At 46.0% G+C, this 23,898-nt stretch overlaps 1 protein-coding gene across 6 annotated transcripts in view; it reads right to left on the minus strand.

Moving 5' to 3' along the window:
• Nucleotides 1–890: 890 nt before the first annotated feature.
• Nucleotides 891–23,898, minus strand: part of NINL (ninein like) — a 174,774-nt gene continuing 151,766 nt past the window's right edge. For 3 of the 6 annotated variants that reach the window (XM_043604744.1, XM_043604743.1, XM_043604746.1), the window contains 5 exons: nt 15,159–15,317; nt 14,080–14,193; nt 9,427–9,636; nt 5,924–6,037; nt 891–1,872 (listed from right to left, as the gene is read on the minus strand). In XM_043604744.1, coding sequence (XP_043460679.1) covers nt 1,681–1,872; nt 5,924–6,037; nt 9,427–9,636; nt 14,080–14,193; nt 15,159–15,317 — 789 coding nt within the window. In that variant the 3' untranslated portion in view covers nt 891–1,680. Of the gene's footprint in view, nt 1,873–5,923; nt 6,038–9,426; nt 9,731–14,079; nt 14,194–15,158; nt 15,318–23,898 lie in introns of those variants that run through there. The other 3 variants (XM_043604745.1, XM_043604747.1, XM_043604748.1) reach the window with 3 other exon arrangements.

Consider the following 23,898-nt stretch of genomic DNA (forward strand, 5'->3'; position numbering starts at 1 on the left):
CTAATTTAATTCCATTGTGGTCAGAGAAAGTACTTTGTATGACTTAAATTGTTTTAATTTTTTTGTGACTTGTTTCAAGGTCCACAACATGGTCTATCCTTGTAAATATTCTAGGTGCACTTCTGCTGTTGTTGGAGACTATAAATGTCAATTGTTTGATAGTGTTGTTCATGTCTACTAGATCCAATCTCCTTGTTACTCCAGTCCCAGCCAGAAGTCCACAGTGAATGAAGAACTGTGCCCTTTGATGAGTTTTGACAAATGTATACAACCATGTAACTCAAACTATATTGAAACTATTTTAACAACTAGTAGCACTAGTTCCCATTCATTGCTCTTCTTTTTAAAATTTTCCATATTATTTTATTTGCTTATCTAGCTGTACATGTAAACTTTAGAACTGTCCAACTCTGGACAAGGGGTTGATTGGAGAAAGGAACACCCACTTGTGTTTTTATTGGAGCTATATTACATTAATCAGTTAATTTAGAAGAACCAACTTTATGTTGTTGAGTCTCCCTATCCAAGAACTGATCTTTCCATCTGTTCTGGTCTTTTTAAGTAGGCTCCATGCACAATGTGGAGCTTGAACTCACAATCCCCAGATCAAGAGTCGTATGCTCTGCCAACTGAGCCAGCCAGGCAGGCACCCCTATTCCAGTCTTTTGTGTATTTCCATAGTGCTTTAAGACAGACAGAAGGAGACAGGGCACAGCAGATTGAGGGTAGTGGCTGACTCCAGGAAGGAGAAGGAGGTTGACAGCAACAGAACAGGGGCTGCACCTCTATCTACATGTAGCAGAAGGATTTTAATACATCTAGTTGATGGGCACAGGAGTGTTTCTTATAAAACTATTTTTCTATTTAAAATATTTAATAAAAACTTAAACTTAGAAGTTAAAACAATTTTAATAGAAAAGAGTTTTTGTAAATACAGTGATTCTTCATTGTACAGTTTATTCTCATAAACCAAATAACCATAACTTATGTATATTTTGGATATAAAACTAGACTTTTCTTTTTTCTTTACATATAATACAATTTCCAGTGTGATGACATTTCAATGAGGGAAAGATTGCATTCGCAATACCATCATCCCTGAGACCACAGACCTAAAATAAGCGCTCTCCAAACATCTTCCTGTGGTAGAGCAGTCCCTGAAGAGGGGGCTTCCCCTCCATTGTCTTTGATCGCAGGGTTGACAGTCTCAGCAAGAGTCTTTCTAGAATGTTTGTACAGACACAGCTTGAGAATGCTAATGATCTAAACCCAAAGCAATAACAGTGAAAAGATGAAACTGTCTAGAGCCCTTATTTTTCATTTTACTCTCTGTAGCCAAGGTCAAAAGTACAACATTGAAATTGATTGATTTTACCATTTTTCTTTTAGTCTTACTTCACTGAAAGCTACCCATAATTGTTTCACCAATGAGTAGTAAAACTGAGAATTTTACCGGAGAAATTACCCAGGACTACTAATAAAAATGTAGTCTTTTCCAGCATGTCTATTTCCTGAGCAGCTGGCACAGTAGACATTTTTAAACGCGTGTAAGGTGAACAAGAAATCAGAAATCTATGTCCAAGGGTGCACAACCAATGAACGTTAGGATATTATGACATCATGGTGGCTTAATTTTAAAAGATATTCTTTCAAAATGAATTCCAGGAAAACAAGCAACCTTCACACAGAGAGGGAAGCTGAAGTGATCTTACTGATGAGTCTGTTGAGAGCTCTAACTTTTTCTTCCAGGATGCAGTTTTTCTTCTCAGCATCTCGTAGTTTCTCTTCGGTGACCTGAAGTGCCTTTGTCAGGTGAGCATTTTCCACATAGAGATCCTTGAGCAGCAAATGAGATTTTGTGTTCTTTTCAAACTAGGGAGGAGAGAAAAAACATACTTTACTATTATTTTAGTGCAGAAATGTTGCATGACAGCTTGCCCCTCCCACTCTTTCAAGTATGTTTGGAACACAGTTCCAGGGTTTTTACATATCTCATACACAAACATTGGGTATAATGACAATTTTTATTAAACCTGGCATGAAAGATGAAATTTAAGTCAACTTTATGAGAGTTGATTTTACCATGAAATGAAGATATAAAAAAGATCAAAATCACCAGCCTTAAATTTTTTTTAACCGTTTATTCATTTTTGAGAGAGACAGAGTGCAAGCAGGGGAGGGGAAGAGGGAAAGGGAGACACAGGATCCGAAGCAGGCTCTAGGCTCTGAACTATCAGCACAGAGCCTGATGCAGGGCTTGAACTCGTGAACTGCTAGATCATGACCTGAGCTGACGTTGGATGCTTAACCGACTGAGCCATCCAGCTGCCCTAAAATCACCAGTCTTTAAAAAGGCCTACTCGGGGCGCCTGGGTGGCGCAGTCGGTTAAGCGTCCGACTTCAGCCAGGTCACGATCTCGCGGTCCGTGAGTTCGAGCCCCGCGTCGGACTCTGGGCTGATGGCTCAGAGCCTGGAGCCTGTTTCCGATTCTGTGTCTCCCTCTCTCTCTGCCCCTCCCCCGTTCATGCTCTGTCTCTCTCTGTCCCAAAAATAAATAAACGTTGAAAAAAAAATTTAATAAAAAAAAAAATAAAAAAAATAAAAAGGACTACTCAACATAACATAAAACATGTCATTCTGGTTCTTGCCAGTGTGCTCTGCAGGGCCACCATGTCTCACAGGACACACTCTGACACTACATCCACCCTGGGAACCCCAAGTGCATGGGCTGGTCACCACACACTATAGCCATGGCGATGGGGACACAAGGCCACTCTAGTTATGAGTCCTTGTTCAAGATACAATGCCAACCGGGGTCCTAGCCTTGGGCTTCAAAAGTCAATACTATATTCATTCATTCAACAAGTACTGCCAGACATACTGCGCAATGATCTTGCTCTCGGGAGCACATATTCTGATGGAAGTGGACATGCCAGAAACAAATACATGGTGTGGAGGCATGACAAGTTCTAAGAGAAAACCCCACATAACTGAACTCAAGTCTGCCTGCCTGATGTACAGCAAACACAATCACTCAGCATGCAGTTATGTGTCAAGGAGAGATAGCCAAAGGAGGAGATGGAGATGGGAGGGCTGGACTCTAACCTGCCTCCCCCAAGGAGAAGAGTCAGGGATGTTTACAGGCAAACAAAAAAGATCTTGGTGAAAAGTTACAGCTGCACTTACTAGTCCTATTAACACTCAGGTTACTGGTTTCACCAGGAGGCGACAGATAGCTGAGGGAGTTCCTATTTCGGTTGGGGTGAATAGGGAAAGCTTCTCTGTCCATTGACATTTGAACAGAGATCTGAACAAAGCAGGGCAAGGAGCACTGAGCCTGTCTGGATGTGAACATTCCAGGCAAAGGGAGGAGCAGGTGCAAAGGTCCAGAGCCTGGCCAGGCTGGGGATGGCTGGAATGGCCAGAGACCTGGGGCTGGGGGGGCATGGCAGTGAGAAGCCCACTGAAAGGAAGTTACAGCTGACACGCTGGCTGGGTGCCACCGAGGGCTGGGGGCAACTAGATCCTGCAGAGCCTTGGAGGCCTCTGTAGGAACTCTGCCTGGTACTCTTAGGGCTGTGAGAGGCCTGGAGGGCTCCGAGTAGAAGGGCCAGCACCTCAACCATGTTGGGAAAGCACTGCTGCCACTCCTGCACTGAGAACATAGCCCAGGAGGAAACAAGGACACTGTAGGGCACAGAGGATGAGAGTGGGAGTGAGAAGAGGCTGGGTTCTACATCCCTTCTGAGGCTGAGCTGGCGGGTTCACTTGCAGACACTGTGGGGGCATCCACCACAACACCAACATTTTGGACTTCAGCCAGTGACATTAGTGAACACACGGGAAGGCAGATGAGGGTGTCCAGATAACCCTCTGCAGGTACTTTGGTAAAAAGGGGCAGAGGCAGGGCCAGGGCTCCTTTACCTTTGGATTCAGGTGGCAGTGAGGGCCTGGGAGAAGGGAGGGTCTGGGCATTGTGGCACATGCACAGTCACAGGTGGCTGGTTCACTTGGCTAGAGCATAAGCTAGTTCTGAGGTGGGGTGGGGTGGAGTGGGGTGGGGTGGGGTGGAGTGGGATGGGGTGGGGTGGGGTGGGGTGGGTGTAGGGCTGTGGACAGGACCTCACCGCACAGGGGCAGGTGTGCAGGAGAAACAGGATTTAACCAAGACTGAGGATCTGCCAGGCAAGAGGAAGCAAACTGTGGCTTTGTGTAAGAGAACTACCGTAGGGCAAGGGGGGTCGCCAAGTGTCTGTAACACTTGGAGAGTCAGTGGATGGCAGAGAGGGAGCTGCAAAGCCAGGAGCATGGTCAGGGAGGGAGGTGTGACTCCCAATGGGACCTCCCACCTCCCAGGGAAGAAGAGGTGGCCTGGACATTTCATCCTGTTTGGGCTCAGTTCAGGAGCCCTCTAAACAGACTTGACTACTATAATGAAAATATTTCTGCAGACTCTCATACTTAATTTCTTCTAGCTCTGAACAGAACTATTCTGGAGTAGCTGGTGTTTGGCTGAGCCTTTTCTCTGTCTCCTGCTTCGTTCTAGCCTTGCCTCCCCCTCCCAGCACCCTCCATGCTGGCTGCCCAGCCACCAGTTCTTACTGATTGACCTTGCTGGCTGAATTCAACTGTGGTCTTTGCAGCCTATTGAAGCCCAAATATTTTCTTTTCCCCCAGAGTGATTTATTTAAAAATATAGATCATATCATGCTCTTGCTTAAAATCTTCAGATGGCTTCTAACTGCCATCAGAAATAAAATAAAATCCCAGGGCACCTGGGTGGCTTCGTCGGTTAAGCATCCAACTTCAGCTCAGGTCATGATCTCATGGTTCGTGTGTTTCAGCCCTGTGTCAGGCTCTGTGCTGATAGCTCAAAGCCTGGAGCCTACTAAGGATTCTGTGTCTCCCTCTCTCTCTGCCCCTCCCCCACTCATTCTATGTATCTCTCTCTCTAAGAATAAACATTAAAAAAAAAGTAAAATAAAATCCAAACTCCTAACGTTGAGGGGGGTCCTGCCCACCCGCACCCACCCATCAGCTCATAGCAGCTACAGCCACCTCCCTGGCAGTCTGCTGATGTACTCCACTTGGTCCCATCTAAGGACATATACCTGAACTGCTCCTCTGCTTGGATGCCCCTCCTGCTCGGGGTCTAGCATGTCCCCTAGCACACAGGGAAACACATGGGTGCCCTTTTATGACACTCCCATTGACTGGAGGTGCTACAGGCATTCAGCCCAGCACTGCATAGGACAGTCCCACCACATGAGCACCTCTCTTCCAAAAAGCCAACCTGGCCTCCACTGGGGGGGAAGGGGGGGCTCAGAACCAGACTTCCATGGCTGTCATTGGTGTCTGCTCCCATGCCATCTGTTCAGAGTGGTCCCCAACCATCCCCACCACGTGCCATCCATCTCTTCTTGAGAGTGAGCATTTCTCATCACCTGAGGTCATATATCTTGTTATTGTCTCCACTGCCAGAACGTAAGGCCCAGGAGGGCCCATCTTAGAGTCTTCCTAGAACAATGAATGCCATGATACATGACAGGTGCTCAGTAAGTATCTGCCCAGTGACTGAATAAATGAATAAATGAACATCCTTTCTGAGATTATGTGAACACCTCTCAAATGTACCTTAAAACAATTCCCAAAACAAACACAATATACAAATACAGTGTAGGGAATATATTTAACAAAATCAATTTTTCTATTGATTGATTTTAGCTGTTAATCTTCTGAAAAAAATTTGTACATTCAGTTTCTCAAAGTTTAGATGGAGCCCTAGGTTCAGTGGTTCCAAATGAACATGGGGGCTCTCTGTGTTCTGTGAGGACAGTCTCTCCCTGAATTAGCTACTTGAACACCCATGGAAGGAGAAAGTTCAGAAAGTGCATGTGGCAATGACAGACATCCATCACTGACCTGCTCTTTCAGCTCAGCTACTTTCTCTTGGAGGAGCATGTCCACGTTCTTCAGAGCCCTTCCCACCTCTTCCACCCGCTCCTCACTGTCTTTCAGCTCCTTTTCATGTTCTTCCTGTCACAAAAGGTTACAGACCAATAATTTACATTTCTAAAAGAATCATCTCAGGCTTATTTACTTCAGAGTGGAAATTAGCTAAAATGTACATATCTGAGAGCAAAGGGAGAGCCTTTCATCTGCACAGAGTAACAGACACACAATGTTCTGCCACAGGTCACAAAGCTGACACTGCTCTTTGTAGTTCAAGAATTAGCAGACTGTTTTCCTGGGCATTTAATCATAAATTACTCCAAAGTGAGTTTCCCCAAATGTGTTACTGAGTATTTTTAAAGGATTTCTGATTAAATTTCTGTTTTGTCAATATTCTATCACGGGTGAACTTATTTCCTGCTTAACATTTTTGCACAATGCGGATAGGTTATTCTTCATTAGGATTTATGCTTCACAAACATCAGATCTTACCGACCTTTTGAGTCTTGCTCCAATTTTTTCCTCATGGAAGCACCCCTCTTGTCCTCAGGTTCCTATCTCCACACCCTCCCACCCCATTTCCCAATGAACTACACTGTGGCATTTCAGGATGTAGGTGTTTTCTCAGCCTTTTATTATTATTATTATTTATTATTATTATTTTTTTATATGTATGAAATTTATTGACCAATTGGTTTCCATACAACACCCAGTGCTCATCCCAAAAGGTGCCCTCCTCAATACCCATCACCCACCCTCCCCTCCCTCCCACCCCCCATCAACCCTCAGTTTGTTCTCAGTTTTTAACAGTCTCTTATGCTTTGGCTCTCTCCCATTCTAACCTCTTTTTTTTTTTTCCTTCCCCTCCCCCATGGGTTCCTGTTAAGTTTCTCAGGATCCACATAAGAGTGAAACCATATGGTATCTGTCTTTCTCTGTATGGCTTATTTCACTTAGCATCACACTTTCCAGTTCCATCCACGTTGCTACAAAAGGCCATATTTCATTTTTTCTCATTGCCACGTAATATTCCATTGTGTATATAAACCACAATTTCTTTATCCATTCATCAGTTGATGGACATTTAGGCTCTTTCCATAATTTGGCTATTGTTGAGAGTGCTGCTATGAACTTTGGGGTACAAGTGCCCCTATGCATCAGTACTCCTGTATCCCTTGGATAAATTCCTAGCAGTGCTATTGCTGGGTCATAGGGTAGGTCTATTTTTAATTTTCTGAGGAACCTCCACACCGTTTTCCAGAGCGGCTGCACCAATTTGCATTCCCACCAACAGTGCAAGAGGGTTCCCGTTTCTCCACATCCTCTCCAGCATCTATAGTCTCCTGATTTGTTCATTTTGGCCACTCTGACTGGCGTGAGGTGATACCTGAGTGTGGTTTTGATTTGTATTTCCCTGATAAGGAGCGACGCTGAACATCTTTTCATGTGCCTGTTGGCCATCCGGATGTCTTCTTTAGAGAAGTGTCTATTCATGTTTTCTGCCCATTTCTTCACTGGGTTATTTGTTTTTCGGGTGTGGAGTTTGGTGAGCTCTTTATAGATTTTAGATACTAGCCCTTTGTCCGATATGTCATTTGCAAATATCTTTTCCCATTCCGTTGGTTGCCTTTTAGTTTTGTTGGTTGTTTCCTTGGCTGTGCAGAAGCTTTTTATCTTCATAAGGTCCCAGTAATTCACTTTTGCTTTTAATTCCCTTGCCTTTGGGGATGTGTCGAGTAAGAGATTGCTACGGCTGAGGTCAGAGAGGTCTTTTCCTGCTTTCTCCTCTAAGGTTTTGATGGTTTCCTGTCTCACATTTAGGTCCTTTATCCATGTTGAGTTTATTTTTGTGAATGGTGTGAGAAAGTGGTCTAGTTTCAACCTTCTGCATGTTGCTGTCCAGTTCTCTCAGCACCATTTGTTAAAGAGGCTGTCTTTTTTCCATTGGATGTTCTTTCCTGCTTTGTCAAAGATGAGTTGGCCATACGTTTGTGGGTCTAGTTCTGGGGTTTCTATTCTATTCCATTGGTCTATGTGTCTGTTTTTGTGCCATTATTATTATTTTTAAATGTTTATTTATTTTTCAGAGAGAGAGACAGAATGTGAATGGGTGAAGGACAGAGGGTGAGGGAGAAACAGGATTTGAAGCAGGCTCCAGGCTGAGCTGTCAGCACAGAGCCTGATGCAGGGCTCAAACTCACAAACCATGAGATCATGACCTGAGCTGAAGTCAGACGCATAACTGACGGAGCCACCCAGGTGCCCCCCCCCCCAGCCTTTTAAATTAAACACTTAAGTAGGGTACACACATGCCAAACTATTCAAGCATTTTAAAAGTGCCAATTCTGATGCCTCACACTGATGCTTTTAGTGGGAACCACTGGCACCCAACTTTTACAGATGAGGAAGCTGAAGCAGAGAAGTTAAGTAACTGGCCAAAGTCACTCAGCTAGGAGATGGTGAAGCCTGGATTCCAATCTCTGCAGTCCATGCCCTGAGCCACATTATCCTGCTCTTTAAGGCAACAACTCTGTTTCTATGTCTCTAGATGCCTAATGCAGTGCCTGATGCACAGCCAGGGTCCCCAAGTGTAGCACTCTCTCCAGATAAGTGAATGGCTTGTTCTCTCAACTCCAGCACATCTTGGCTCAAGTAACACGTTGGTGAGGCCTTCTCTGGCCACCATCCCACTCCAGAGCACTCATCAACTCATCACCATCTGACATGCTATCCTCATGACTCATGTTTTCATTTGTCTCCCCACCACACCAGAATATAGGCTCCAGGAGGGCACAGGCTTTTGCCATGTGTGTCTGTTTCTGTATCTCTCCTACCTAGATCAGTGTGCACCCAAATAAATAACTTCTGCAGTCTTTGTGTGCCTGTGGGTAGATTTTTTTCAGTCTGCAAAATGGTTTCAGATTCTTTTTAAATTAGATGCATCATTTGGAAACTGGGAATGTTTCTGTAAAAATCTAGTTTCTGGCTTTCCTTTGAAATCAGGAGAATTGGCACACAGGGCCTGTGATTCCACAGGACTACATGGGTGGGACCACTACCCACAGCTTCCCTCATGGCCTCTGTATCACCACATTTCTGGCCCTGTAAGCAGTTTTGAGTGTGTGGTCCCTAACATTTAGCCATGTGGCCTACCACAGACATGTGCAGCCCCAAAGACAACCTGTCTGGGTGGACCTGTTGCCCCCATGTTGAAGAGGCCTTTTGGGTCAGCTGGCTTATCACTCTGAGGGGGTGGGAGATGCCTTCTCCAAGAGGTTTGCCATCCCTCCCTGATCCATCTTTGGCCCCTGTTAGAATCCCACATTGTTCACAGTGAAAATCAGGGGCCTGCAGCTGTGGTATAACCAAACTTCTACGAATTGGGATGGCAGTTTTTGGCTGAGTGATCAGTGATCCAATCTCGCCACCCCTGGCACCATCAGCTGGGCCTCAGGGCCCTTGTCTCCACTCACCCACTGTGTTTCCAGCCGCCTCCCCTTCTCCTTCTGGAGAATGCACTCATCACGGAGCTGCTGAGTGGCCTGCCGCTCCTCTTCCAGTAGCTGCTGCAGCTCAGTCATGTGGTCCTGAGGCACCAACCACTGCATCTGTTCCTGCAGCTGGTGGACCTCCTCCGAGTGCTGGGACTGTGCCAGCCTTAGCCTCAGGTTGGCTCCATGCAGCTGCACCGGGGAGAAAGCCATGATAGTGCTGGTGTGATTGCTGAGAGCTATGGGGTCATTACTAGACATGCAAAACTCCATGCTTACAGATACCCTACAAATGGAAGGGCACACAAGGCATCCTTATTCCTTGGTCCATGCATCTGCAGCTACATGTAAGGTTCATAAAGAACCTATTCATTTGTATTCTGACAGCCAAACTCTGGTTTAGCCAGAGTTTCTACACAGAGAGAGTCAAGAAGACTCAGGTCTGTAGCCTCAAAGTGGTGACACTGAGGTTTCCTGCTGCACCCATGGGAGAATCATGCCATACTCTGTCCAGTTTACATTTCAGCAAACTTCATGGAGTCTGTTTAACAATTATAATCCATGCAGGCCTTGCATGGTGATTTTCCTTTAGGCAGAGAGCTCATACTCCTTAGGCAGCTGAGACCAGGGCCACAGAGAGCAATGGAGCATATGATGAAGGCCAAAGGGACCCTGGCAGCAGGTGCAGAACTACCCCAGCCCCTGGCTCCCCAACCACAGTGGATGGCAAGATTTCACTGGAGTTGTGGGTAACTTGGCCAATCCTTTTATTAAACACCATTTAAATCACTTTGATTCTAGAGGCTTCACCAAGAATATACAGAATTTCCTTGGCACCCTACAAGAACTTGGTATGTCAGCCCTCACACACCTCTGAGGCCCCATAGATGGGAGAGGGAGGTACCTCCATCAAGAGTCACACTTAGGATAGGTCTGAGGTGACCATGTGATTAGAGACAGGGAGGATGCCAGCTATGGCTACTCAAGGGCAACAATGAGGCTTTAGGCCTCAGGTCGTTGTATCCCCATGCATCTCTGAGGGGCTGTCTTAGGGGGCCATGTCATCACCATCATGTGTGGCTGTTCTTAGGACAGGAGTCATCCCAGAGAAACACACCTGCACACAGTTTCCAGGACAGCTACTATGCTCTTTTGGAGGAGTGAAATATAATGACTTCTAAAATCAGATGACCAAAATATATTTTTCAGAGATATCTGGTCTTCATCCACAGATTCTAAAAATGCTTCAGAGCCACAGACGTGAAATAGATGTCTCATTATTAATGAAGGTGATTTTTGAAGTGCACCCAAGGGGAGGGGCTGGCTGCCAGGAGGGTCAACCACGTGATCAAGGATTGGAATTTTCAGTCCTATCCCCTAACCTCCCAGGAGGGGAGAGGGGCTGAAGGTTGAGTCAGCCAGTGGCCAATGACTTAGTCATGACTATATAATGAAACCTCCATAAAAACCCAAGAGCCAGCTGTTTGGTCCCTGTTTTGGAGAGCGTCTATGCTTGAGGAGGAACACTTCCATGCGCCCCCAGGCTGGGGCTCAAGCTCCCTGAGGACAGATATTTGGGACCTCACCCTATGTATCTCTTCCTCTGGCTATTGATTTGTTTCCTTTAACATATCCTTTAATGAACTGCTAAATGTTAAGTGTTTCCCTGAGTTCTGTGAGCCACTCTAGCAAATTAGTCAAACCTCAGGAGGAGGAGGTTGAAACATCCAATCTGTAGCTGGCTGGTCAGAAACACAGCTAATAGCCTGGGGGGTATGACTGGCTTCTGAGATGGGGTAGGAAGTAGTGTTGTAGGACTACACCCTTAACCCTTAACCTGTGGGGTCTGATGCTGTCTCCAGGCAGATAGTACAAGAATGGAGTTGAATTCTCAGACACCCTGTTGGTGTCTGATAATTGCACGCTGGAACTGGGTCTGGGAACCTTGAGAAAGAGGGACAGAGAAGGGAGAGAGGAGAACCAGTTCTAAAACACACCCCCCACAAATGTAGCCCCCTCCCGACTTTCATGCTTCAGTCATCCTGCAGACACCCCAGATGGAAGTTGAGCCCCAGCCCAGGCCCTTGTGACTCCATGTCAGAATGCCCACCCACTCCAAAGCTGTTCCTGCTCTCTGACAGCACTCCCTAACACCCTGATGCCCTCTTCCTTAGAACACACTGTTCCCATGCCCCTTGCTGCTAACTGCTACAGCTATCTCTCTGCTCTGAACACAGATGCCTGGTGCAAGCTCCTGGGAGGAGGCCACTGTGTGGCCCAGTGTGAGGTCTGTGTCTGTGGCCCTACCCTGTGGCTCTCTGAGCAAGGCAAACAGCCCATAACACCGTCTCAGCTGAATTCCTCCCAAGCCCTCCTCATCTCCCTCCCTGCAGAACTGAGACTGGCTAGAGCCTGGGCCAACTCTGGAGACCCCTGCCCAACTATCACTTGACAAGGGAAAGATGTCCCCAGAGACCACTGGGGCAGCCCATGCCAGGAAAAGAGGGCCATTGTGTTCTGGGATCAGGGGCATGGCAGTGAGCCACCTCAGCCATCGGCTACTCCCACCTGAGCTCACAGGCTGCTGTTCCTGCCCCCTGAGGGATGGGAGCTGTGCTCTCCTTGCATTGAGAGGTGAGGACTGTGTCCTCCCCTGATGGACAGGTGGGTTCTGTGCCCTCCCTTTGAATCCAAGCTGGACCAACAAAATGTCAGGGGAGTGATGTTCTGGAATGCCCTGACACAGTCTTAAGAAGCCTGGCAGCTTCTATCTGCTCCTCTAAGGGTGCTTGGTCACCTATCCTCTCAGAACTTCACTGCTATGCTCAGACAGCCTCATGCCACCAAGAGGCCAGGTGTGGGTGCTCCAGCTGAGAGCACCAGTGGGCCCCCAGCCACCAGCCAACACCACATGCCAGCCCTGTGACCTGAGGTCTCTCAAACATCTGATCCAGCTGTGCCTTCAGATGATGCTAGTCCTAACCTCATTTGATTGCAATGGCCCCCTGAGATCTCAAGTGAAAACAGCCCAGCTGCGCTGGCGAGCCCACAGACCATGAAGGATAATGATGAACAGTGCTAGAAGCTACCAAGTTTGAGGTTGGTTTGACGTACTGCAACACAGAACCAAGATGGTCATTCCCAAGGGCATGTGATGCTTACAGCATTGTGCTCCCGTGCACCATACCTTCTGAGCTGTGCAAAGTCCCTCTGCCAGGACCTCTCATGGCCCCACCCAAGCTGCCCCCCTGCTCATACTTGTCCAACCTGCTCTCTTTGACCTCCAGGGCGCTCCTCCTTAAAATCACCCACAACTGTGCCAGTGACAACACTGGCTCCTCCCCAGTGGTCCCGCGCCCACTCTACCATGGCTCCTCTAGAAGATCCTTAAATACCCACAGGCTTCTCTTATTTCCCTCATGTGAACTCCCGTCAATGTGGTTTTGGGGGTTCCTCTTCTAAATTACAAGGGGGAAACATCTCACATCACAGGAGAACTGCTTAAGTAAGGTCCCTTCTGCCCATGACAATGGCTGAATGCTGACTCCTGGACTCAAAGGGCTCAAGCTGGTCAAGGCAATTTCTCAAGGTTCCTTTCAGACTTAAAAACAGAGAAGGGAACCCCCCAATACTCAGAGGCATCTCTGGGAGAGCGCTTGTTTGCAGCAGGATGGCTGAAAGCCCACATGAGTCCCAATAGGACATCATAAAGCCCTGGGTATGTAGGGGGACCCCACAGCCAAGTCCAGCTGTGGCATCTGGGGCCAGTCAGGGAGTCTGTGAAGTTGCTCAGAGGAGGGAGGCATGCCAGTGCCACATTCAAGTGAGGGCCCTGGGCCACAGGCCAGTGAGTTAGAAACCTCTTCCACACTGCTTGGGAGGCTTCTCCCATGACTCCTCTTTTCTATCTACAGCCCCCAGCCCTCTAAGCGCAACGCACATCTGAGTCCACATTAGGCCATCACACACCTGCCATTCTCTCATCCTGCTCCCCCAGGAAGAACCAGCTCCCCCTCTCTCATGTCTCTGCACACCATGCTGTCAGGGCATCCTGACATCCCTGCTTGGCCTGTCCTGCTCACATCTGCTTGTCCCAAACTGCAAGCTCTCCACTTTCCTACCTCTGTAGCTTTAGAGCCTGGTGCACTAGTAAATGCTGGAGCAGGAGAGAAAGTGGGAGGCAGGAGCTCAACACCCACATGTGTATGCAATTTCAGGGCTTCTGTGCACACATAAGCCTGTGTGAGGGCAAGACGGGCACACTGAGCTTGCTAACCCAAGGGACTACTCCACCTCATGTCCTTGGATCTGACGACACTCCCCCCTCCTCAGAGGCTACCCACAGCTCTCCTTTGTTCTTCTGTTCTGCAGATGGTGCAGCCAAAAGCACTGCTTGTCAGCCTCCTTCCCTTGTGCATAAACAGAAGCTCTGCCCATGGACTGCTCAGGGTCAACCAACCCTGTACTAGGCTCAACTTCAGTCTCAGGCCTGGTAAGTGCCCACCAGCTGTGTAACCTCAGGGCAGCCCAACAACCTCTCTGGCCAGACCAGTCCTGACAAGGCTCTGTCAGTGCTAAACTGTGTTGACTTTCCTCCCAGCTGAGACCCAGCCATTGGCCATCATGCACACCCACCTGATTTTGACTTTCTTCAAGGGTCTCTCTCAGCTGTGACTGTGACAGTCTCAGGCTCTGACATTCCTGATTCATGTGTTCAAGTTCAAGTTCAAGTTTTTGGATTAGCTCACTCTGTTTAAAAAAAATAATTTCACAAGTACAAGAATATCTCAGCAGTCTGATGCATATTTATTTATTTCTTTTAAGTTTATTTATTTTGAGAGAAAGAGTGTGTGAGCAAGCAGGAAGTGGGGGAGGGAGACGGGGGAGGGAGGGAGGTGAAGAGAGAGAGAGAGAGAGAGAGAGAGAGAGAGAGAGAGAGAGAATATCCCAAGCAGGTCCCATGCTATCAGCATGGGAACCCAACGGGGGCTCCATCTCATGAACTATGAGATCATGACCTGAGCCAAAATCCAGAGTCAGACACTTAACTAACTGAGCCACCCAGGCACGCCATCAGTCTGATACATGTTTAATGCAGAAACTTCAGAAATTCATAGAAAAGCAAAAATGACAAAATTTAAACCACCATGATCCCAACATTGTGCTGTGATCTCAGCCCTTCTTCCACACATGTGTTTCTATCAATAACACTGGTACAGCATTATATGCTGTGCTTTCCTTATTATATTTTGAGCATTTCCCCATAACATTAAATATTATTGGAAAACATGATTTTTAATGACTGTACCATAATTTACTGACTCATTCAGTATTATTGATGATTCAAGCTGATTCCAATTCTGTTTTGCTATTATAAATACCACAGCAATGAAAACACTTCCAGCTAAGTCTGCCCACGATGCTCAGATAAAATTCCCATAAGTAGAATTATAAAGTCAGAGCATACTGACATTCTTGAGGCACTTGACACATATTTTGCCCAAATGTCCTCCAAAGAGGTCTACCAATTTATTCTCTTAGCATCAGGATTTAATCCCTTTCTGCTACTTTTTTTTAGATATTGGGAATTTGCAAGGCTGCTGAAGCCTACAAATTTTCCAGAGCACATACTTGTTAAGTTCCCCTCTTTACCTGAGGGGTGAGCCTACCTCCAGGCATTTTAAGGCTGTTGCTGATGTTTTTAGACCACTCACCTGCAGCTCCTCCTGGTGCCCGGCCTCCTCCAGTCTCTGTGTTAACAGCTGAATGTTGATGAGATTCTTCTCGTCTTGGGCCTGGTGGACAGAGGCCTCCTCTCCTAGCTGAAGGATCTTGTGATTGAGCTGGGACACTTCATCCTTGCATTTCTGACTCTGGAGCATAACGGGTTAAAATACAGATGCCAAAGTTACTTTTTTTAAACCAGGAGCTTAATTCATATCATTCCAGTGGTTCCCAATCAGGACCCATTTTGTTCCCCAAGGAACATCTGGCAATGTCTGGAGATACTGCTGGTTATCAGAACTGGGAAGGGGACGGCTAAGGCATCTCATGGTGGAGGCACTCAGCATCCTCCAGCGCAGGACTGATCCCACCCCAAATGGCCACAGTACTAAGGATGCGAAAACGTGCTCTACTCCCTTGAGGAAATGAGAATATCTCAACTGCCAGAGGTGGCTACATCATGAACATCCAAACCACTGCTCTGAAGATCTTCCATATTTTTCTTATTTCTTTCATGGTTATGTCCAATTATTATTTTAAGTAGTCTGAAAGAAAACACCTTGTTAAATTTGAAGTATATGAATCTCCTCAAAGTAGGCTCAGGTCATGATCTGATCTTTTGTCATTAAACACCTAAACATATCTTTCAGCAGGGTGCAGGTGGTGATTAAATTGTATATTCTGCTTTTATCCAGTATCTACTGCCCAACAGATGGTGGATGCACAACAGATGCCCACTGGGTGGCTAAGTGAATGCCCCATGAGCTGGAACAGCAACTAGAACACTGCCCCTACAGTCTCTCCCCATGGAAATGCCAGTTACTTTAAACTATATGTTGTGAATACCTTCATATAAATCACATTTCTGCTTATTTGCTTTTTTTCCACAGCAGTCCATTCTCGAGGCCGACTGTCAGTGGCTCCAAGTGTTGGCAGAGTGGGGTTCTCTGAACCTGTTTTCAGCACTACTGGCAATGCACACACACCACTCTCCCCAGGGCTGTGCTAACAACCATTTCATTTCTATGTTTTTGAAGATTTGAGAAGCAGATGATGGAACCTTACTTGAAGTTGTTCTGATTTGGATTATTTAAGCTTAGTGAGTTTACACATTTTTCTCGTGATGATTGCTCCTTCTGTTCTCTGTAAACAGACTATTACCTCATCCTGTGCTTAAGACCTCAAAACTGAGGGTAAAGAGGTGTTTTCAACACATCGTAAGTTCATGGTTGTTGTGTCTGGTATGGAAATCTCTTGTGTTTATTACATTTTATTGTGAAAATTAAAGTTATTTTTCAATATTGGCATTCATCTTATTCTCTGAGGATAGCGTTGATTTTTTTTCATAATGGTATGTTTTTATGATTTTTTAAACTCTAATTCCAGTAGAGTTAACATGCACTGTTACATTACTTCAGCCTTGATTTTTTTAGCAGCCAGAAACAGAATCTTCCTTCAGCTAATTTTTTTGGTTACTTTTAATATTTAGTCTTTGGAAATAATTTCAAACTCATATAACAGATGCAAAGCTATTACAGAGAACATCCATGTGCCCTTCACCCAGACTTACCAGCTGGCAACATTTCCCCGTGTGCTTTGTGGCTGGCTGGTACTCTCTGCACATATGTGCACACATGTGTGTACACACACACACACACACACGAGACGGTTTTCTGAGCCATGACCCTGTGTTACATGTTTCCTAAGGAGGTGAGCGTGTTCTCACATGGCTGCCATGCAGCTCTGGCTTCAGGACAAGAATCACACCACCTGCATCCTAGTCTTGTCAACTGGCCCAGTTATGACCCTTGGAGCACCCCTTCTGGTCCAGCTTAGGCAACGCCTTTATCTGTCAGGCTGTTTTAGCCTCCCTGAATGTGAGATGTTTCCATAGCCTGTCATATATTAACACTGAAAATTCTGACAGATACAGTTACCTCCTCACCTTTCCCCTTCAACAGTTCCTCATTTGGGGACTGCCTGATGCTCTCTGTGACTAAGCTCAGGAGATGCCTGTGACCAAAACTCCACTCAGGTGCCACTATGTCCCCCTCAGGGCATCCCACTGAGACAGTGGGGCGCCCACTGTCTCTTGGTGTCTGTGTCCATCACCTCCTTAATTCTTTCTTTTCCCCAAAGTTAGTTTATTTATTCTGGGGGGTGGGGGAACAGAGCATGAGCAGGGGAGGGGCAGAGAAAGAGGGAGAGAGAATGCCAGGCAGGCTATGTGCTGTCAGCATGGAGCCTGACATGGGGCTCAAATTCATGAACCATGAGATCATGACCTGAGCCAAAATCAAGAGTTGGATGCTTAACTGACTGAGCCATCACCTTAATTCCAACTTGTATTCACCTTAGTTTTATTGCAGAAGACAAAAGCAGTCATATCCTGATCAAATTTTAAAATAAGTGGATGTCTGTGCTAAATATGCTTACTCTGGATGTGATTATGCCTTTAGGCCTAGTTTCCAGTTTATAAGATACACAAGGGAAGATAAGCAGACTGAATGACACTATCAGGAAACAGCTGGACAGATCCAGAATGGGGGATGGCCTACAAGACAACTGCCAGATCTCTTCAAACAGACAGCCTTGGGGGTGAATCAGCTATTCCAGGTTAAAAAGACTAAAGACACATTGCAGCAAGCAGACCATATTTTCCAAAGACAGCCTCAATGGCATCTCTCATCCCACATCCCCTTCTGTAGTGTGACCTGGACACTCACCCTCCCAGATGAGCCTATGTCCCTCCCTGTGCCTTGGGGGGGTCTGGGTGGAGGTGATATGGAGAGATTTCTGAGATGAGAAGCCTTGTGCCTGCCTTGTGGTCCTGCTGGACCACTCGCTACCTGAATGCCTCTTTGTGACACTCCCTCCCAGGCCCATGGAGAGGAGCCCCCAGATGGTTCCAGCCCTGGCCTTTGGGTCACCCCAGCTGTCCAATCTTCCCATACCAGTGACATGGAGAAGAGGCAGGCCATCTGCCCTGTACCCTGTCTGGAACCCCTGACCCACAGGTTCTGTGAGCACAATAAAGTGGCTGTTTTCTGCCACCAGAACAGCATTGACAGTTCAACGCATCATCCTCAGCTGGATCCTAGTTCCAAAAAATTTACCATCTAAGACATTTTGGAATAATTATAGAAAGATGTAAATATGGTCTGAATATTGGACAGCATTAAGTAATCACAATTAAGTGTCTCAGGTGTTACAGCAGTACTGTGGTTAGGCAGAAGATGCATTCATTTTTACAAGATGCCTGCGAAATATTTAGGAGCAGAGTATCACTGTATCTGTCACTTACTTTCAAAAGGTTTGAAAACACACACACATACACATAGTACAGAGAGATACAAAGAAAGGTATAAACAAATAATAAAGCACAAAGTTAAAAACTGCCAAATTAAGGGGGCACCTGTATGGCTTAGTAGGTTAAGCATCAGACTTTGGCTCGGGTCATGATCTCTCGGTCCCTGAGTTCCAGCCCCACATCGGGCTCTGTGTTAACAACTCAGAGCCTGGAGCCTGCTTTGGATTCTGTGTCTCCCTCTCTCTCTGCCCCTCCCTTGTTCTCATTCTCTCTCTCTCTCTCTCTCTCTCTCTCTCAAAATAATAAATAAGCATTAAAAAAAAAAAACCTTGTCAAATTAAGGTTGTGGTATGTGGGTGATCAGTATATATTATGCCAAATTTTCTGTGCCATTACAGTTTTTCATACTAAAAAGTTGAGGGAAAGAAAACAAATGGATACCTATAATCCATTTATAAGTGTGTCCTAGGAATAAGCCCAAAAGAGGAAGGGGGCCCCAGGAAAGCCCCAGGTGGGTCATTTCACAAGAAGCTGGTCTGCAAGCAAGTACAGTCGGAAGTTTTCATCTTACATAACTCCAGGAATTGGCCACCTAATGGAGAAGACCCAAAGCAAGGTCACCACACACTCATCACAGAAACAAACACCCAAAGCTGGGAGCCCAGACAACCCACCAGTAGTCTCAGGCAGTCCCCATAGCAGAACATTCGGTGACCACACATGGGTAGAGGTGGCACCAAGAGAGAGGAGGTGTGGCACTTAACTCAAGGATGGCACAGGCTTGAGAAGCCAAACATGGCAACCCACCCCTCCAGAACTAATGAGTGAGTTCAGCAAGGTGGCAGGAGGCAAGACCGACAGATGAAAACCCATTGAATTTCTGTGAACATACAGTGAACATACACAAACCCAAATTAAAAACACAATAAAATCCTGAAACCAATATTGTATTGTATGTAAACTTACTAGAATTTAAATAAAAATCAATCAGAGCTGCCAGTCAATACGGTGGAGAAGTAGGGGGACCCGAAGTTCCCTCTTCCCTCAAACACAGCAGTGTTGAGGCCAGAGGACTTGGAATTCTAAGAGTCCAGGCTGCAGAGTAACAGATACATCTCCAGGGACCCACAGGGACAACTTGGTGGGCCACAGGTGCATGATTACGAACCAGGAGAGATAAAACGGGCGGCATAAGAACAGAGGGGAGGAATCCCCTCCTGTGGAGAAATAAAAGGAAGAGAAAGAAAGGCTGTGGAAGTGTGGGATTGTATTTTGACAAGAGAAAAACCATGGGCTGGGGACTGGAAAAAAACAGAGAAAGATCCAATTTCTTTCTTTCTTTTTTTTTGTCTTTGTGAAGACTTTATTTCTCTCATATAATCTCTATGTAATAATCATTAGCCAACCTTTTAAATACATTGCAAATCTATCTTTTGCTAGTTCTAATTTTTATATAAGCAATTTTATTTTTTCCTTAAATTCCCATAGATTTTATTTTCTTCTTATGGTGCCCCACAATCTCCATTTGCCCATACTTAAGTGAATAAATATTTGTTTTAGTAGTAGATAATGTGCACAAAACCCAAAACCCAGATCTTTAATGTAGCTCTCCACAGAAAATTTTTCCTCTGATCTTAAGAGCTTTTCCAATCTCAAAACTGTTGACTATCATTCCAGAATGCAGTGGTCCATGGCTTATTCCTGACAAACAGGTAGTATTTGCCCAGTTTTCCATTAGGTACCTCCCAACTTTGGGAGGGTGGTAGTATCCAATTTCTAATAGCAGCTTGATTGGAGCCAGCTTCTCTGGATTGGAGCCAGCTTCCCTGTTCGTGTGCCTGGGGAGAAGGGGAACCAGCCTTGGGCTTGGTAACTAGCTCAGAGGCATAGTCTGCAGTCAGAGAAACCAATCTGCTACCTTGAGTGCTGGGGGAAAAAGGCAAAGAGTCATTCCAAGGACAGAAGACCTTACTTGCACCTGCCAGCCAGAGATCTTTTGTTGGCTGGCTGAGCAGAGTGGCACTTCCCTGGAACCAGGGCGTGTGGGCAGAGTGGGATCGTTTAAGACATTGGGGTTTGAATCCCAGCCAAGCACCTGGGAGGCATGGGAGACTCTGGAGTGGACAAAACCCACCCACTCGCACCCACTCAGCACAGTGAGGATGGCCTGAATAGTGGTTTGCGACACCTGGTCTAGAGAGGAGAGACTGGGGTATCGCCATTTTTCTCCCAATCACCAAAAAGGTGGGGCTTCAGGGAAGCCGCCTACACCAAACCACGCCCTTCTGTGCCTGGTACCTGTGTATCTACAGGGGCAAGATTGACACTGACCAACCACACAGGCCCTCCTCCTGATCAGTGCAGCCACCAGTTCCAAGGCACCTAGCAGTTTTGCATTTTCTGATTTAATTCTCGGTCAATTCTTATCCTCAAAAAATTAAAAATAGAGGGGCACCTGGGTGGTTCAGTCGGTTGAGCATCTGATTTCAGCTGAGGTCATGACTCATGCCCTGTGAGTTCGAGTACTGCGTCAGGCTCTGTGATGACAGCTCAGAGCCTGCAGCCTGCTTCGGTTTCTGTGTCTCCATCTCTCTCTGCCCCTTCCCCACTTGTTCTCATTCTCATTCTCTTTCTCTCTCTCTCCCCCACCCCAAAAGTAAATAAACGTTAAAAAATGGGTTTTTTAATTTAAAAATAGTATTACCCTAGGACCCAGTAATAGCACTACTAGGAATTTATCCAAATGATACAGGAGTGCTGATTCATAGGAACACATGTACTCCAATATTTACAGCAGCGCTGTCAACAATAGCCAAATTATGGAAACAGCCAAATGCCATCAACTGATGGAAGGATAAAGAAGATGTGGTTTATATATACACAATGGAACACTACTTGGCAATGAGAAAGAATGAAATCCTGCCATTTGTAACAACATGGATGGAACTTGAGGGTATTATGCTAAGTAAAATAAGTCAGAGAAAGACAGATATCATGTTTTCACTCATATGTGGAACTTGACAAACTTACCAGAAGACCATGGGGGAAGGGAAGGGGAAAAATAGTTTCAAACAGAGAGGGAGGCAAGCCATAAGAGACTCCTAAATACAGAGAACAAACTGAGGGCTGATGGGGGGAGGGGGAATGGGAGAAGGGCATTGAGGAGGGCACTTGCTGGCATGAGCACTGGGTGTTGCATGTAAGCGATGAATCATCGGAATCTACCCCCAAAACCAAGAGCACACTGTATACACTGTATGTTAGCTAACTTGAGAATAAATTATGTTTAAAATAAATAAATAAATAAATAATCAGTCAACCACTCAATCAATAACAATAAAAAAAATAGAAACATAATACTAGCTCCAGTCTCTGGCCTGACAGGTAAAGAGCTCTATCTCCCCAATAAGAAAATGGCTGAGCAAATTGAAATCAACAACTCCTCTTAGAATCCATCAGAGAATTGCAGTCATAGGGCAAACCAATGCCCTAATAACTGGAAAGACAGGCTAAGTGCTCACAGCTTACCAGGAACAGAGACTGGAGCCTGATACAGGAAGGGAAAGGGGACCCATAAGGATGAACACTGGAGGCCACGCCTGGCTGGCGTGAGAGTTAAAAAGTCATGGTCTCAGGGGAGCCCTAAACTTTCCTGAGACATACCAGAGTCTTGCCCTCAACAACAGAGAAAATCCCCTCAGGCTTCTAGCAAGTGGGAACAAAGTAATGGCGATGGACTGAACTGTGTGTTCCCTCCAAATTCGTGTGTCAAGGCTCCTAAACCCCCAATGTGACTATATTTGGAGTTAAGACTTTCAGGAGGTGATTAAGGTTAAATAAGCTCATATGGGTCAGGACCTAATCTGACAAGACTGTGACCTTTTAAGAAGAAGTAGAGCCCTGTCTCTCTCCCTCTTAGTGCCCATGCAGAAGAACGGCCATGTGAGGACACAGTGAGAAGGCAACTGTCTGTAAGTCAGGAATTAGGGCTCTCACCAGCAACCAAATCAGTCCGGACTTGTCCTGGACTTCTGGCCTCCATAACTATGAGACAATAAATTATTGTTGTTTAAGTGCTCCAGCCTATGGCATTTTGTTACAGGAGCTGAAGACACTAACGCAGTGGCCATTCTGAGGGATACTTGGAGCGTTCTGTTCCCCTCCTGCCCAAGAGAAACTACTTTATCAGAGCTTAACCAACCCCAGCCCATCCAGCCTTTCTGTCTCAGCACACACCACCTCTCAGAGTGGCTAAAGTAATAGTGCCAACACCTAATGCTGGCAAGGATGTGAAGAAAATAGATCGCTGGGTGAGAATGTAAACTGTTACAGCCACTCTGGATAACAGTTGGGCCTTTTCTTACAAAACTAAACATGTAACTACCATTTGCACTTTTGGTGAAATGAAAACTTATGTTCATAAAAAAAAAACCTATAGGAATGTTCAGAGCAACTTTATTTGTGATAGGCCAAAACTGGAATCATCCCAGCTATCCTTTAAAAGGGGTGTGATACAATGGAGTACTACGTGGAATGAGAAAGAATGAAATATGGCCCTTTGTAGCAACATGGATGGAACCGGAGTGTTATGCTAAGTGAAATAAGCCATACAGAGAAAGACAGATACCATATGTTTTCACTCTTATGTGGATCCTGAGAAACTTAACAGAAACCCATGGGGGAGGGGAAGGGGAAAAAAACAAAAAAGGAGGTTAGAGTGGGAGAGAGCCAAAGCATAAGAGACTCTTAAAAACTGAAAACAAACTGAGGGTTGATGGGGGGTGGGAGGGAGGGGGGGGTGGGTGATGGGTATTGAGGAGGGCACCTTTTGGGATGAGCACTGGGTGTTGTATGGAAACCAATAGACAAAAACTTCATATATTGAAAAAAATAGAAGAAATAAAAAAAAATAAAAGGGGAGTGATAAAAGGCGGCTGGGTGGCTCAGTTGGTTGAGCATCTGACTTTGGCTCAGGTCATGATCTCACAGTTTCTGAGTTCGAGCCCCACATCGGGTTCTGTGCTGACAGCTCAGAGCCTGGAGCCTGCTTCAGATTCTGTGTGTCCGTCTCTCTCTGCCCCTCCCCTGCTTCTGTTCTGTCTCCCTCTCTCTCAAAAATAAATAAACATTAAAAAAAAAAGGATTCAAAGGTGAGTGTTGGGGTGCCTGGGTGGCTTAGTCAGTTAAGCATCAGACTTTGGCTCAGGTCACAATCTCATGGTTAATGAGTTCAAACCTTGTGTCAGGCTCTGTGCTGACAGCTCAGAGCCTGGAGCCTGATTTAGATTCTGTGTCTCCTTCTCTCTCTGCCCCTCCCCAACTTGTGCTCTGTCTCTCTCTCTCAAAAATGAACAAACACTGGGGAGAAGAGGGTGGGGTAGGAGGGCGCTGGGTTCACCGCGTCCTGCTGATCACCTAGA

This window comes from Prionailurus bengalensis, chromosome A3 (genome assembly GCF_016509475.1).
Source record: "Prionailurus bengalensis isolate Pbe53 chromosome A3, Fcat_Pben_1.1_paternal_pri, whole genome shotgun sequence".
Lineage (NCBI taxonomy): Eukaryota > Metazoa > Chordata > Mammalia > Carnivora > Felidae > Prionailurus > Prionailurus bengalensis.